Raw genomic sequence first — 14,409 nt, 5'->3', positions numbered from 1 at the left:
TCTGACGCCCGAGTTGAAAATTTTTAACTTTGCCGTCAATTCGTGCCGCGTTAACCAATCAGGAGCCTGCTCGCTGCGGTCACGTGGTAAATTGACGTGATGAGAGAACCTGCATAATTTAAAAATACTACTATTGTGACACAAAATGTAGTTTTAAGACTTTTTCAGGTGAGAATGTAGTTGTTTAAAGCTCAAATCTGTGGTTTATTTATAAAGAGAGCGCCTATTTAAAAAAAATAATCTTGTGTTTTTGGAGTTGTGAGATCCAGGCGATCACCGGGCAATCACCGCTCTCGCCCCGGCGAGAGCAGCCTTTCCTCGGCTAGTCCTTCTGACGTTTGCCGCTGGCTCTATTCAGAATACATATTATGAGTAACTGTATTCCGTTACAGTTGCAATTTAAATAGTTGATATTTAGAATATATTTACATTGTTGAAATCAATGGATAACATTAACGATACTTCTCTGTTTCATGAGTTTATTTACTCTCTAAATAAATTAAGGCAGCTCGATGCATTTCTCAGAAGCCCCAAAATGAAAACGAAAAAATGCACGGTTTGCGTGATCAGTCACAATGGAGTCGGAAGAGGAGCAGCGGGAGCTAGAGGTAGATGGAGCCAGAACAACAGAGCCAGGGTCATATTAAAGAAAGAGAAGGGAGAACGAAATAATATATATATATATATATATATATTTTTTTTTTTTTTTTTTTTTTTTTTTTTATATAGCCTATATTATATTTATATAAATTCGTTAGGCTATATATTCGTTAAATATATTATTCGTTTATAATTTTTATTTTCAAAATGTAGGCTATTTAATTGAGATTGAGGTGTATATATACCTCAATTAAATAGCCTACATTTTGAAAATAAAAAATATAAGGCTCAAACATGCATGTTTATTTTAGTAGGCCTACTTCCGTCAGTGAAACAACATACTACAGCCTGTAAAACATTTAAATAAATATCTGTAAATAATCGAAATATAAATATAAGTTAAATATTAGTTAAAGAAAAAAATTGTTTATATTTCCCCACAGACGTGCGCCTTATGCCTTATCCCTTGCGCTGAAAGGGATGACACAAGCAGGAAAGAAGCATCGTTTTCTAATATCTTCAAGTTTTCTCCTGATGTTCCAAAACTGATAGGCTACTTGTAGTAAAATGTGAAGAACGAAATTATCTTCCGCAGGGTCAAGAACGTAGGCTTTGTTTGATTGTGCTGTGAGAGAAAGCGAAACTAAAAATCTCCGACGTGAATGAAATACGCTATACAAAAAAACCTGACCAAGTTTAATAGCAAGAACAAACTGTGTTAAATAAAGTAAAGTTTGAAGTAAAATGTATCTGTCAAACTCCGTTTTCTATTTTACCACAGTAAATTATGTGAATATAGCCTACTCCTAAATAAATCAAACAAGGAAGACACGTTTAATCCCCTGTGAAAGACGTAAATGAGGATTTGGAAAAATAAATAAGAGATTCCATGTCCAGTAGAATAAAATGGAGTAAACCTATTGTTAAATTCGTGGAAAATCGTGTGACCAGATCGCAAAACGCAAGCAAACTTAAATTTGTCTCACCACACAAAGCTTCCTCTCTCGTTCGGCATGAATCCATGTTTCCATGGCTGTGATGTAACATTTTAATTGCGAACCTATTATTTATTTTGTAAATAAAGCTTTGTGCTTCACTCGTGTCATAATATTCACAGCTTCACATACAAAAAAAAAAGTGTTTTGGCCGACCACCGCCGGTGCTCCTGCTTAGTTGACGTGCAACTTTACATTCTCCTATGTGCTGATTTACCAGCCCAAGAGCCAATGGCCCCGTTTGACGTTAGCTAAATATTTTATAATATATGTTTAGTTAGCAGGATTTGATGGCCGCATTCCTACACTTATAAAATGCAATTCAATGTGGAAGTAATCCAAGTATTCAAAATACGTTACTCAGATTGGCGCATGTTAACTGTTTTCCTTTATTCATCGTGTCAGGCTGTCTGTTGCGATGTGTTCATCGCGCGAGTTCATATCGCGATGACGATGAAAATTCGATGTATCGTTCAGCCCTACAGAGTAGCAATATAACTTTCAAAACACTCAAAAAATGTATCTAATATGATAAAACAGCACTGCATACACATGACAGGAAGACGCGGAAGTGGTGACTGTGACATAATAAAAGCTAAGTTAATCTTTGTTAACGTTAGTCCATAAAAGTTCATCTGTTCATGGTTTGTTCATGTTAGTTCACAGTGCATTAACTAATGTTAGAAAGATTTTAATAATGCATTAGTAAATGTTGAAATTAACATTAACAAAGATACATAAATGCTTTATAAGTGCAGTTAATTATTAGTTCATGTTAACTGATCTAGTTAACTAATGAACCTTATTGTAAAGTGTATAAAGTGCACCATAACAATAATGCATCAATGTTTTTGGGGAAAAATGCAGTTTCAAATAACCTCATTGCTGTTTAAGCTGCGTGCGCTGAAGCTGAAGAGCTGAATGAGCACCGGGAAACTGAAGCGCTTTGCTAGCGAGTTATTTAACTCAATGGAACGCATCCTATATAACATTTATCATATATTTATACTATATAAACTTAATATTACGACTTATATCTGCACAAAATGATGAGAATGCATAAGCAAACTTGACTCTTCTTGTCAGAATGTTTAACTCTTGTTGTGGATGCGCTCTTCCCAAAACAACACGCTGAAACAACAACTAAACCCAAAGGATTCACAATTTTGTATTATAAGTGTTCTCATTATAATGTTATGTATATGACAGTCCCAGTTGTTATTAATGTTGAACATTGCTGTTTGAACTGTGCGCTCTAAAGCTAAAGATGATCAACGGCACTAGAGCTGCAACTAACGATTATTTTTTCTGTCGACTAATCTAACGATTATTTTTTCGATTAGTCGACTAATCTAACGATTATTTTTCCGGATTAATCTTATGATTCTTTTTTACTGATTATTGTACTTCAAAGAGGGTAGTGAATTTGTATATTATTTTAACATGAAATCAATGAATGATGACAATATTAATTGTATTTCAGGAAGGGTAGTGTACATAGTAGGCTATGCCATTTTATAAAGAAATATATGAACACAAGAAGCTTTTTAAACATAATATATAATGCTACTATTCATCATAAAATGTATACAGAGTAGGCCTAATTAGGAAAAGTTGTTTACTATAGTAGTTGAGTATGATTTACTTATTGATTTGTGTCAATAGTAAACGAAAATGCACTTGTATTTATCTGCAAAAGGTTCACATACAGGAGCTTTCAGCATAGTTTTAATATAGTATAACTAGTTGTCTATTTTGAAGATACATGTGCATAAACAACGACTAAAGCTGCCAGAAGTTTTAGCCCAAACTTCAAAGACACATTTAAATGATTAAAGCTAGAGGCATATCTTAACTTTAATGTTACTTTAATCATGCAAACTACCTATATACAGCATGTTATTATGCATATGTGTTTGGGACAGAGGGGAACCAGGTCGCATTAACAGGAGATATATGCAGCCCATAATAAATAAAAGCACGAGACGTACTGGGGTCGGAGAAGAACCGGAAAATGTGACCGTCTGTTGCAATACACGCGCCACGGTTCAGCTGCGCGAGAGAACACTGGCAGCAGGGTTGCCAGGTTTACACAACAAAACCCACCCATTCGTTACTCAAAACTAGTCCAAAACAAGCCCAATCGCGTTTCGGGGAGGTTCTCTGGTAAACATCGCGTTCGGGGGGTTAAATATGTGTGTTTTTTTGCAGGGCTGCCGGCTAAAATTCTCATTCCCGGGGCTAAATATCACATAATTGGGATCGCTTCAACCCGCGGACATGAGACACAGCCCGCGGCAACAGTGTAGAAGTAGCCCAATTCCGCGGAAAAAACCGGGACTTGGCAACACTGACTGGCAGTGTGAAAGCTCCCGCTCTCCACGCGCACAGCACCTGCTCTGCCACCGCGCGCAATGTGAAACCGGCATTACAGAGCGAACAAAGCACAGTTTTATTCGGCTTCTGTTTAAAGTACTCCCACACTTTTGAATGTCGCGGTCTGGCTTTATATGATAAATGATCATTTTCACTATGCCCGGGAGCAGAAGCTGCCATTATTCTAGATCTTCTGTTCCATTCTAGAACGTAAATAATGTGCCGCCGACGCGTCGACGCATTTCACGCACGTCGACGTATTTTCGTAGTCGACGTCATCGACGACGTCGACGCGTCGTTGCAGCCCTAAACGGCACAATGAAGCGCTTTACTGCATCGTTAATTAACTCATCCAAACGCATCCTAAATGAGATCATGCATATATATATATACACATACATACATACATATATACATATATATATACACACACACACACACACACGGCAAACATAATACAACTTACAATGGCTCAAAAGGATGTGAATGCACAAGCGAACTTGACTGCTAGTCATGGTGTAACTCCATGGACGTGCTCTTTTCACAACAACACACAGAAACACGGGTGCACAAAGAATTCATAACTTTTTTACAATCGTGTTCTCATTATAATTTTATGTAGCTGATATGACAGACTTGTGCCGCACACATTGCACATAACTGTATTTTCTTTTTCGAAATTATTCCAATCATATCAAGCAATTCAAAACCATCATGACTGGCAGCACGCATCTGAAGTGTCTCAGCTGACAGAAATAATATATTTATCGGCTTTAATATATCGGCCTAATTTTCTTATCGGGCCAATAACAATAAAAATGAGCATTTATTAGCTGATACCGATATGGTGGCCATTATATTGTGCATCCCTACAAAATTAAAATAATAATTATAATGTCAATAATTTACATGTCACATCATGAAAAGAAGTGTCACGTTGAGTGTTCGGGCTTGTGTTTTGCTCTAGGGCCTATAATGCACCAGCAGGCTCCTTCCCAACAGTACAACATGCCCCCTTCTGGTGGAGGTGGGCAGCATTACCAGGGGCAGCAGAACCCCATGGGCATGATGGGTCAAGGCAATCACGTGATGGGGCAGAGGCCCATGCCCCCCTACAGGCCGCCACATCAAGGTACCCTAAACTCTGTTGTTTTGATAAAATGATGAACTTGATCAAGTATCATGTGATGGCGTCATTACTCCTCATCGTGGATTGTCTTAAAGAGGACCTATTATGCTTTTCCACATGTTCGACTTTCTTTAGTGTGTAATGTTGCTGTTTGAGCATGAAAAAGCTCTGCAAAGTTACAAAGCACAAAGTCCCTCCAGCGGGAGTTCTTCTCTATATCAGTGTCACTGTTTCTGAACTCCCTGAAACGCCTCCATTGTACTCTTGAGTTGTCCTCCGGGAACAAACGCGTCACAATATTCCTCATTTAAATAATTCCCGTCCGAGGCTTGCGCAAAATAAAGTTAGTTAGTAGTGTGTTGAAACTCGTGGTTATGGTAAGGTTACAGTTACGGATTTTCCCAATCACAGCACACTGGTCCAGCTGACCAATCAGAGTACATTGTGCTTTTCAGAAGGAGGGGCTTCATAGAGACAAGAACTGAACAGAGCGTTACTGACAGACTGAGAAGATACAAGCTGCAACAATGGAGAATATGGGGGACATAATCCACATTCAAGCACAGAAATCTGGATTTTGTTTTTGGGCTCTACTAGAACAGACTTAAAAAAAGGGCACAATAGGTCCTCTTTAATGGTGTCTGTGTGTGTATTTTTAGGACCTCCTCAGCAATATGCTGGTCAAGAGGAATACTACACGGAGCAATACAGTCATGGAGGACAGGGAGCACCAGAGGGTAGGATGCATTGACTTGCAACCTGCTTTACTTTTTGATGTTTGTCCTAATTCAGATCTGTGGAGAGTGTAGTAAATGTTTGTTCAGTCCTTGAAGGCGAACCTTGAAGTAGGGTTTGAAAGACTTGTATTTGTTAGAGTCGACGTCGACTAGTCGCTGATGACGTCATTAATGAATACTGCCCACAAGGCTATTGATCCTACATAACAGCTTATTTTGATCAGTTCTTTGGATCTTTATATTTCTCACAGATTTCTCCTCGTTCTAAATCAGATACAGATAAAGTAGCACAGTAAAGATTACATTTATATGAATACATTAGTGAGAGAGCGATTGCGTGTGAATTACCTGGCAGCGTCTCTCTCTACTAATAGTGAAGCTGTGGGTTTTAGTTACTAAGGAATATATGCTAGAACTAAGCTATTTTATTGATAAATCACAGAACGGTGTTGACCGTAAGTTTCTTCGCTCCTGAATGTTTCTATGTTGCGTGATTTTGTGCGTGATGTGCAAGCTACTGTGTTGTGTGTGTGTGTGTATGTGTTACAGTGCAGCAGTGCTTTAGTTTAGAATGGCCATTAACTTCTGGTACAATAAACTGTTTAAAACGTGCATTCACCAGATCAATTTTGAGCACCCAGATGGTATAATCAAACATATCTTTTGGAGCGCTCTCAGAGTATGCATTTATTGGTGATTTTTAACTGTTGGAAACGGAGTGTAAAAGTGGACTTCAAAGATTTCTTATACTGTTGTGCCCTCTATAGGCCATGACCAGCGACTAGTCGATGTCAAGCTCAAAGCGTCATGGCAGAGCATTAAAGTCGACTAGTCTGTGCAACTTCTACCTTGAAGCCCTTCATCCTTGCTATTATAAAACCCCAAAATCCCCAAACTAAAAATAAAGAAATAACAAACAAAAAAAATTGCGCAGAAGACAGAATGTGCTTGAAGATTATGAAAATCTATAGTGTGTACTAGGGCTAGGTTGACAAGATTCATTTTGATGAACCGATACTGGTTCTTACATACCAAGATCAATCTGTGATCTGTTGGTGCGTGAATAAAACTTCACTGAAGATTAATGCGCCTGCCATTCAATAATTACAAATAAGCTTTGTGCTTTGTTGCTTTTGATGTAAAAGAAACTCTTAGCTTTCAAATGTGTACATTTTATCAAAAATGTATCAATTTTATTCAAACAATTGATGTTTTAGCACTCTTTAATGTGGCATGACTAATTGCTGTAGCGCCTCAAGCGGCAAATGTTCAAGTGGCACATCTCTGAGAAGATCCATATGACACCACTGCTGGTTTCTCTTTCAACCGATAGCCAAGATCCTTCAGCGTTAAAGGGGTTACCCTCATGCCATCCCTGGTGTATAAGACTTTCTTTTTTCAGATAAACACAAATGAAAATGTTTAGGAAAATAATCATCTCTGGTAGTCCATATATTGCTATTGAATGGCTGTAGCTCAATTGACAGATACAGCGATCGTGATGGTGAAATCACAATTACCTGTGGATTACAAAGTACAACATGTTCCTGGATCAATGTCTTTGTTGATCCTGGAACAACTTTCCATTCAATCAGATTTGAGGGACAAGTTAACAGTCTCCACCAATCAGGAATAACATTGACCACTGACAGGTGAAGTGAATAGCACTGATTATCTCTTCATCATGGCACCTGTTAGTGGGTGGGATATATTAGGCACCAAGTGAACATTTTGTCCTCATAGTTGATGTATTAGAAGCAGGAAAAATGGGCAATTGTAAGGATTTGAGCAAGTTTGACAAGGGCTAAATTGTGATGGCTAGACGATCAGAGCATCTCCAAAACTGCAGCTCTTGTGGGGTGTTCCTGGTCTGCAGTGGTAGGTATCTATCAAAAGTGGTCCAAGGAAGGAACAGTGGTGAACTGGCGACAGGGTCATGGGCGGCCAAGGCTCATTGATGCACACGGGGAGCGAAGGCTGGCCCGTGTGGTCCGATCAAACAGACAAACTATTAATGCTGGTTCTGATAGAAATGTGTCAGAATACACAGTGCATCACAGTTTGTTGTGTATGGGGCTGCATAGCCACAGACCAGTCAGGGTGCCCATGTGGATCCCTGTCCACCGCCGAAAGCGCCAACAGTGGGCACGCGAGCATCAGAACTGGACCACGGAGGACCAATGGAAGAAGATGGCCTGGTCTGGGGAATCATGTTTTTTTTTTTACATCACGTGGATGGCCAGGTGCGTGTGCGTTGCTTACTTGGAGAACACATGGCACCAGCATGTACTATGGGAAGAAGGAAAACCGGCGGAGACGGTGTGAAGCTTTGGGCAATGTGCTGCTGGGAAACCTTGGGTCTTTGTTGCAGACCATGTACATCCTTTCATGGAAGAGGTATTCCCTGTTGGCTGTGTCCTCTTCCAGCAGGATAATGCGCCCTGCCACAAAACAAAAATGGTTCAGGAATGGTTTGAGGAGCACGAGTTTGAGGTGTTAACTTGGCCTCCAAATTTCCCAGATTCCAATCCAATCGAGTATCTGTAGGATGTGCTGAACAAACAAGTCCGATCCACTGAGGCCCCACCTCGCAACTTACTGGACTTAAAAGATCTGCTGCTAACATCTTGTTGCCAGATACCACAGCACACCTCAGAGGTCTAGTGGAGTCCATGCCTTGATGCGTCTCGGCTGTTTTGGCAGCAAAAGGGGGACCAATGCGATATTGGGTCCATAATGTTACGCCTGATCGGTGTATGTCAAGTTTAGGCTTACAACCAGGGTTAGGTGCTTCTACATCAGTATTATTCACCCATAATTTCCCTCTGATTCTAGGGATAAGTTATGGGTAGGATTAGGTGTAGGGATAGGGCTAAATATTCAGGCAGTAATGTTGTTCCAGGATCAACAAACTGTGATCAACCTGCTGATCGACCTGTTTTTTCCATCCGCATTTTCCGCATCGTGGAAATCATTGTGCCCTACTGTAGCATAAGGACAAACAGTTGTGTTTGTTGTAAACACTCATCGCTGGAGTTCCTGCACAACACATGGTTCATATTACTCAGCGGATAGCCTTGATAAAGTTTTTGTTAATTGCGTGGTGTTTTTTTTGTAGGAAACGCACAGTATGGTCAGCAGCAGGAGGCTTATCAGCAGGGTCCACCGCAGCAGCAGGGTTATCCACCGCAGCAGCAGTACACTGGACAGCAGGGATACCCTGGACAACAGCAGGGCTATGGTATGAATGACATCATCACATTGGCAGATTCATGTCTGTGACATCAGACATCTTTATTGATTAGTGTGTGAAATTTGTATTGTGGAGTGTCCTCTGGCTGGTCAGAACGTGTAATTAAGTTGATGAAGATGAACAGATTGTTGTTTAAACCAATATAAAGGCTCCTTGTAATTGGTGGAGTTTAATGAAGAAAATTCACATTTTGTGTTGTCACTGGTCTGTTTTAAAGCACAAAGGCTCCTTAATTTACTATCAATCACTAGGGGTGTAACGATACACTCATGTCACGAGTCGATATGAATCGCGATACTGAACTCACGGTACGATATGTATCCCGCTATTTTAAGCCAAAATAAAGAGGTGTTTTATCATTTTGGCTTTATTATTAAACAGTATTATTATTAGTGTGTTATTATCAGGACCCACACATATTCCCTCATTGCATTATTATACAATATATTAAACATTATATATAGTCGTTTAATGTAATAATGTCACTGAAACTCCGTAACTTTAATTTCTTCCCCTCACGCATTACTCGCTCTTTCAAGCTTTCAAAGCTCTCACTTTGAAGAGTGCCGTTCCAGCAGCGTGTGCGCTTCAGGTGATCGATGCAATCAATCACCGTTCTAATTGCAAGAAAACTTGTCAAAATGACCACTCTCAAACTGTAAATGTTTAGCGCATCCAAGAATTTAAATTCTGCGTTTACTCACTCGTGTTGTTTTCGTGCTTCAAGCAATCATTTGAACGTCCGTGTTTACAACAGTATGTGCTCTGTGTTAAATATATTCATCATATAAAGCCATTGTGTCTCTTCAGAAGACTTAGATTTGGATTAGACCACTCGATTAGTTATTTTTACGATGCCTTTATGACATTTATTGGATCTTTTATGTTTGAGAGGAATGACTTTTAAATGATTTATAATATTATGTTTCATAAAGAATATCTTCATTTGTGTTTGGAAGTTAAACGAAAAACGACATGAGTACATGATAACAGAATTTACGTTTGTGGTAGTCTACATTTGTAAATTTGTGTTTGGGTGAATTATACCTTATAAATAGGCCTACTACAACACGTTGAGCCTTCGATAAAACAACTCTATATTGCGAATCATATCGTTTCCATCAACGATACAAAACGTCACATTTTTATATCGTGATATATAGTTTAACGATATATCGTTACACCCCTATCAATTAGGTGTTGCCAAAGTCATGTTCTGTTGCTGTATAAATGTAGCAAAAAATGAACACAACCGTTTTCTCATGCATTTTGGTTGCATTTTCTGCCGGCTGCATGAACATTTTGCTTTCTCACGTCACTAGCTTTAAATATGCATCTTCACCGGCTAATGAATGCATAAGTGACCAGCTGAGTATAAACTAATGCAAATAGATTGTGACATTTAACATTTGGGTTGGATTTTGCGTGTATTATTTTAATTACTTATGCAAGAGTCCTCTCAGCCTCAACGGCAAACATGTAAGCTACTGCTGTTCTTTCTCTGCTAATGCAGCATCTCAGCAAATTAATTTCTTTATAATGATATGACAACACATTTCACTGTCAGTTTTACACGCACATCTGATGTGTCGGCGATCTCCGCAGCAGTCTCGCATGTCAAAACAAACACAACGAGGCATCAGTTTTTCCACCTCTAGAGGACGCTCTCTACTGTATGACAGTGCACCCATCTCATCCGCTTCAGCCTCCCCATGTAGCTCCAGCAACAGACACAACCCGGAACAACTATCGGTATGGATTTTTGCCGACAACTGATTGTTCCACCAAACAGCTATCAGTGCCAGTTAATCGGCAAAACCGACAAATCGGTCAACCTCTATGAAATATCATGACAACTGACTTGTGAGGATATTTTACTGGTCCTAACTAGTTATAAATGCTCATAAATGTACATGAATGTAATGGAATCTAATGAAATGCACAGGTTTGTGTGAGGGTTTGGTGTAGGTGGTAGGATCTGAGATATCATGCTACTTTCCATACAAAGCTAATTAATATTTGTTTATTACAGGGCTCTGAACCGGTTCAAGGAACGAAAACCTTAAACGAACTAAATTTTAAGAGGAACAAAAACCAAAACGAAATCAAAATCAATTTGAATCGTTCTGAACAGAAACGTTAATTTGAAATGACCATTAACCGGTTAATAACGTTATTTTATCGTTCTTTTAATATTTTAATCTGCCAGTGACCAATCATGAATTGAGTAGTACAGCATGTGACGTTGACGGATCAAGCGTGAGTGAAATGCCCGCGCACCAGTCATCTATGAATCTACCGGTAACGCAAGTCAGTATAGAGCACGCATTTTCATGCCTCAAGTAAATTTCTTTCCCCGCTGAGGTCTACAATGAATGTGCAGGTATTGGAGGACATTCTTTTCGAACGTTTAAATAAGCAGTACGGACTTTAAGCTCAAATAGACTGATTTAGGCTAGTTTATGGATTCCGTTTAAGCCTATCCAAGTAGGCTACTAGCATCTATCAAACATTTTTCCTATAGTCTTTCAGATTGCCAATACAGAACAGGTCAATGTTTTATATAGACGGTTGATGCTTCGTATTAAATGGTATGTTATATTGCATTAAATGATCAAGCTTTATTAGCTGACTGAATTTGATTATGTGATGCAAGGACGTGTTGCGCAGTGTTTGCTTTGAAATTACCAGTTGATGGTGCATTAAAAGAGCAATGGTTATCCAGTTTATTTATTCTTTATTCATGCAATTTTTAAAACAAGTCGTGTTGAAAAAAAGTTACGTACAAAGAATGTTATCACTCTTCTGAAAAGAATTATGTATAAGAGGGCCACTTTCGATTGTCTAACACTCCATTAAAACAGGTCCGCTGTTTATGCTTTGTAATTAATGCATGTATTTCTGTTGTGGTTTTAAAAATGTTATGAAATAAATATTCAAGTTTAATTACCATGCGTTATATTATTATTGAGTGAAAAATAAGTCCATTTATACATATTTGTTTAAAGTATAGGCTAAATTAAAATAACGTTATTAACCGGTATTTTTTCAAATCAAACCGTTTTCGGAACAGTAATGTTTATTGAGGAAAGCAAAAACGGAAACGCTATAATATCGATTCTGCTCGGTGTGAACCGATTGATATTTTTTTCCGTTTTTAAGCCCTGGTTTATTATCAGTAATAGTTTGGTTGTCAGTTTTTTTTTATTTAATAAATCTGCAGTCTGTGTGTCCAAGTCATTGTAGCGCTAAACACAGACTATAACTGGAAAGTAAACACAGAGTGAAGAATAATGAAGAATGATTAACATTCCATACTTTGCTTGTCTTACAAGTGCTGTGAATGAAAGGAAGAAAAATTGTGACAAAAACACTTACACTTTATTTTGATGGTCCACTTTAGACATTCTACTGACTATATGTAAATTTGCAACTACATGCCAACTAGCAGTCATTAGAGTATTAGTAGACTGTTAAGTTAGGATTAGGTTCAGGGTTTGGGTTAAGTAGTTGCAAGGTTGCTTCTAGTCAGTAGAATGTCTGTTGAGGAGCATAAAAATAAAGTGTTAGCAGATATTAAGCAGACCGTCTACTAATACTCTGAGAGTTAGTTGACATGTAGTCAAAGTTATTTATAGTTAGTAGAATGTCTAAAGCAGACTATCGAAATAGTGTTGCCAATAACCCATAAATTGGACAAATCGTGAAGGTCAGAAATCTACATTGTCTACATTCTTTGTAAGAATACGCAGTATAAACTTCAGCATTCATTTATTCCCATCAGTGAACACACTTCCTTTTATACCAACAGGCCCAACCCAGGGCGCTCCAAGTCAGTATCCAAACTACCCCCAGAGTCAAGGGCAGCAGTATTCTGCCTACAGACCACCACAGCCTGGACCACCACAGGGACAGCCGCAGCGCCCCTATGCGTTTGACCAGGTGAGAACATGGACACAACAGAGCTTTTTTCCTAAAAATATCCACTTGAGACAGGGCTCCAGACTTCAAATTTGAGAGCATAAAAGTACTATTGTTTTGCATTTAATAAGTACAGTTAGTAATATTACATTATTTGTTTATTGGAAATTTAACAAAGCACTGTGCTTGAATTGAGATGCAGATACAATTAAATTTTATTAACAACAGTAATGTGCAAAAAGCTCATTTTTAAAAGTTAAATATTCAATACATTTGTGGTGTTATAGTATCACACTGAATTGACCGACAGCTTCAGTGATTTTAAATGGAGCGCACTTGTTTTTTGTTTAATTCAGTCACAATTTGAAGAAAAGGTTTTGTTTTTCCTGAGACTTTGTGACTTCCTACTTTTTTCCATATGTTAGGGAGTGGAAATGGCCAAGTCAAGAAGCGCTCCTCTGCCGCCATATACTGGTTATAGTGGTCATTTCATGTCTATTTTTTTTTTTAAAGCTGTTTGTTTTCCACAAAGTTGTAGTTTTTCTACATCTTTTAACCTTTTAGTTCTACAAATCATCACATTGAAACTAACATTTAAATTGGATAATATTTAGGGCTTTCAATTGCTGGAAAAAGAACCACTTGAAAGTACTTGTATTTCACTCTCAAAATAAATGACAAAAACAGACTTTCTGCTACAATACCATGGTTACAGTTAGCATTACTACATTAAATGGTGAGTGTTGGCGATTTGTGGTTTGAGAGGACTTGAACTTGTTCATTCATGGCACAATGTTTCTCCTGGTTTCCACGTCAAGGCTGTTTGATCTGATATCTGTGGTTCATAACGGAATTCTGCGCTGAATTTGAATTAGGCATGCTACGATAGTCGGTGTTGCCGGTGTCCAGACTCAACACCGGTTACATCACTTGCCCACCGTGGCACCGCCCACCGTCTTTTTGATTTTTTTTATTGTAATAAAATAATTTAGTTCAGTTAGAGAACAGACAATACAAATAAAAACTGAACGTATCTGCTTAATAAAGCAGGATCCGACCGTGAGTCTCGGCAGCGGCAGGAGTCATTCATCAGATTTAAGAGTGAGGAGCTGGCTAAGATGATTGCGGAAGATTTGGTTTCAAAGCGAAACGTAAAAGCGCCTATTTAAGGGAGTTTGTCATTTGTTTTGTTGTTGTGTTTTTCATTAAAAATAATAGGCTAATGAACCCACAATTCAAACAACCCGCAGCCGAATTGGCGCTAATTCAAAACCGAAAGTAAAATGTGCATTGTTTCCTTTCGCCTGGTTCCGCAGTGCGAGCCTCCACGCAACCCTGACTGCGCGCATATATTTTTGCCGCGCGCACCCTCGCGCTCATGTCGAGTATAAACAAGGC

The 14,409-nt window shown here is 38.6% G+C and overlaps 1 protein-coding gene across 5 annotated transcripts in view; it reads left to right on the top strand.

Annotated features, from left to right (window-relative positions):
- The window catches only part of ss18 (SS18 subunit of BAF chromatin remodeling complex), a 54,525-nt gene that overhangs the window by 21,696 nt on the left and 18,420 nt on the right, over nt 1-14,409 (top strand). For 2 of the 5 annotated variants that reach the window (XM_079819560.1, XM_079819561.1), the window contains exons 6-9: nt 4,939-5,103; nt 5,760-5,837; nt 8,956-9,078; nt 12,902-13,032. In XM_079819560.1, coding sequence (XP_079675686.1) covers nt 4,939-5,103; nt 5,760-5,837; nt 8,956-9,078; nt 12,902-13,032 — 497 coding nt within the window. The remainder of the gene's footprint in view (nt 1-4,938; nt 5,104-5,759; nt 5,838-8,955; nt 9,079-12,901; nt 13,033-14,409) is intronic. The other 3 variants (XM_079819562.1, XM_079819563.1, XM_079819564.1) reach the window with 2 other exon arrangements.

This window comes from Gobio gobio (genome assembly GCF_949357685.1).
Source record: "Gobio gobio genome assembly, chromosome: 6".
Taxonomy (NCBI): domain Eukaryota; kingdom Metazoa; phylum Chordata; class Actinopteri; order Cypriniformes; family Gobionidae; genus Gobio; species Gobio gobio.
Note: the sequence above shows the minus strand (reverse complement) of the source record. Positions and strands in the feature narration are given on the sequence as shown.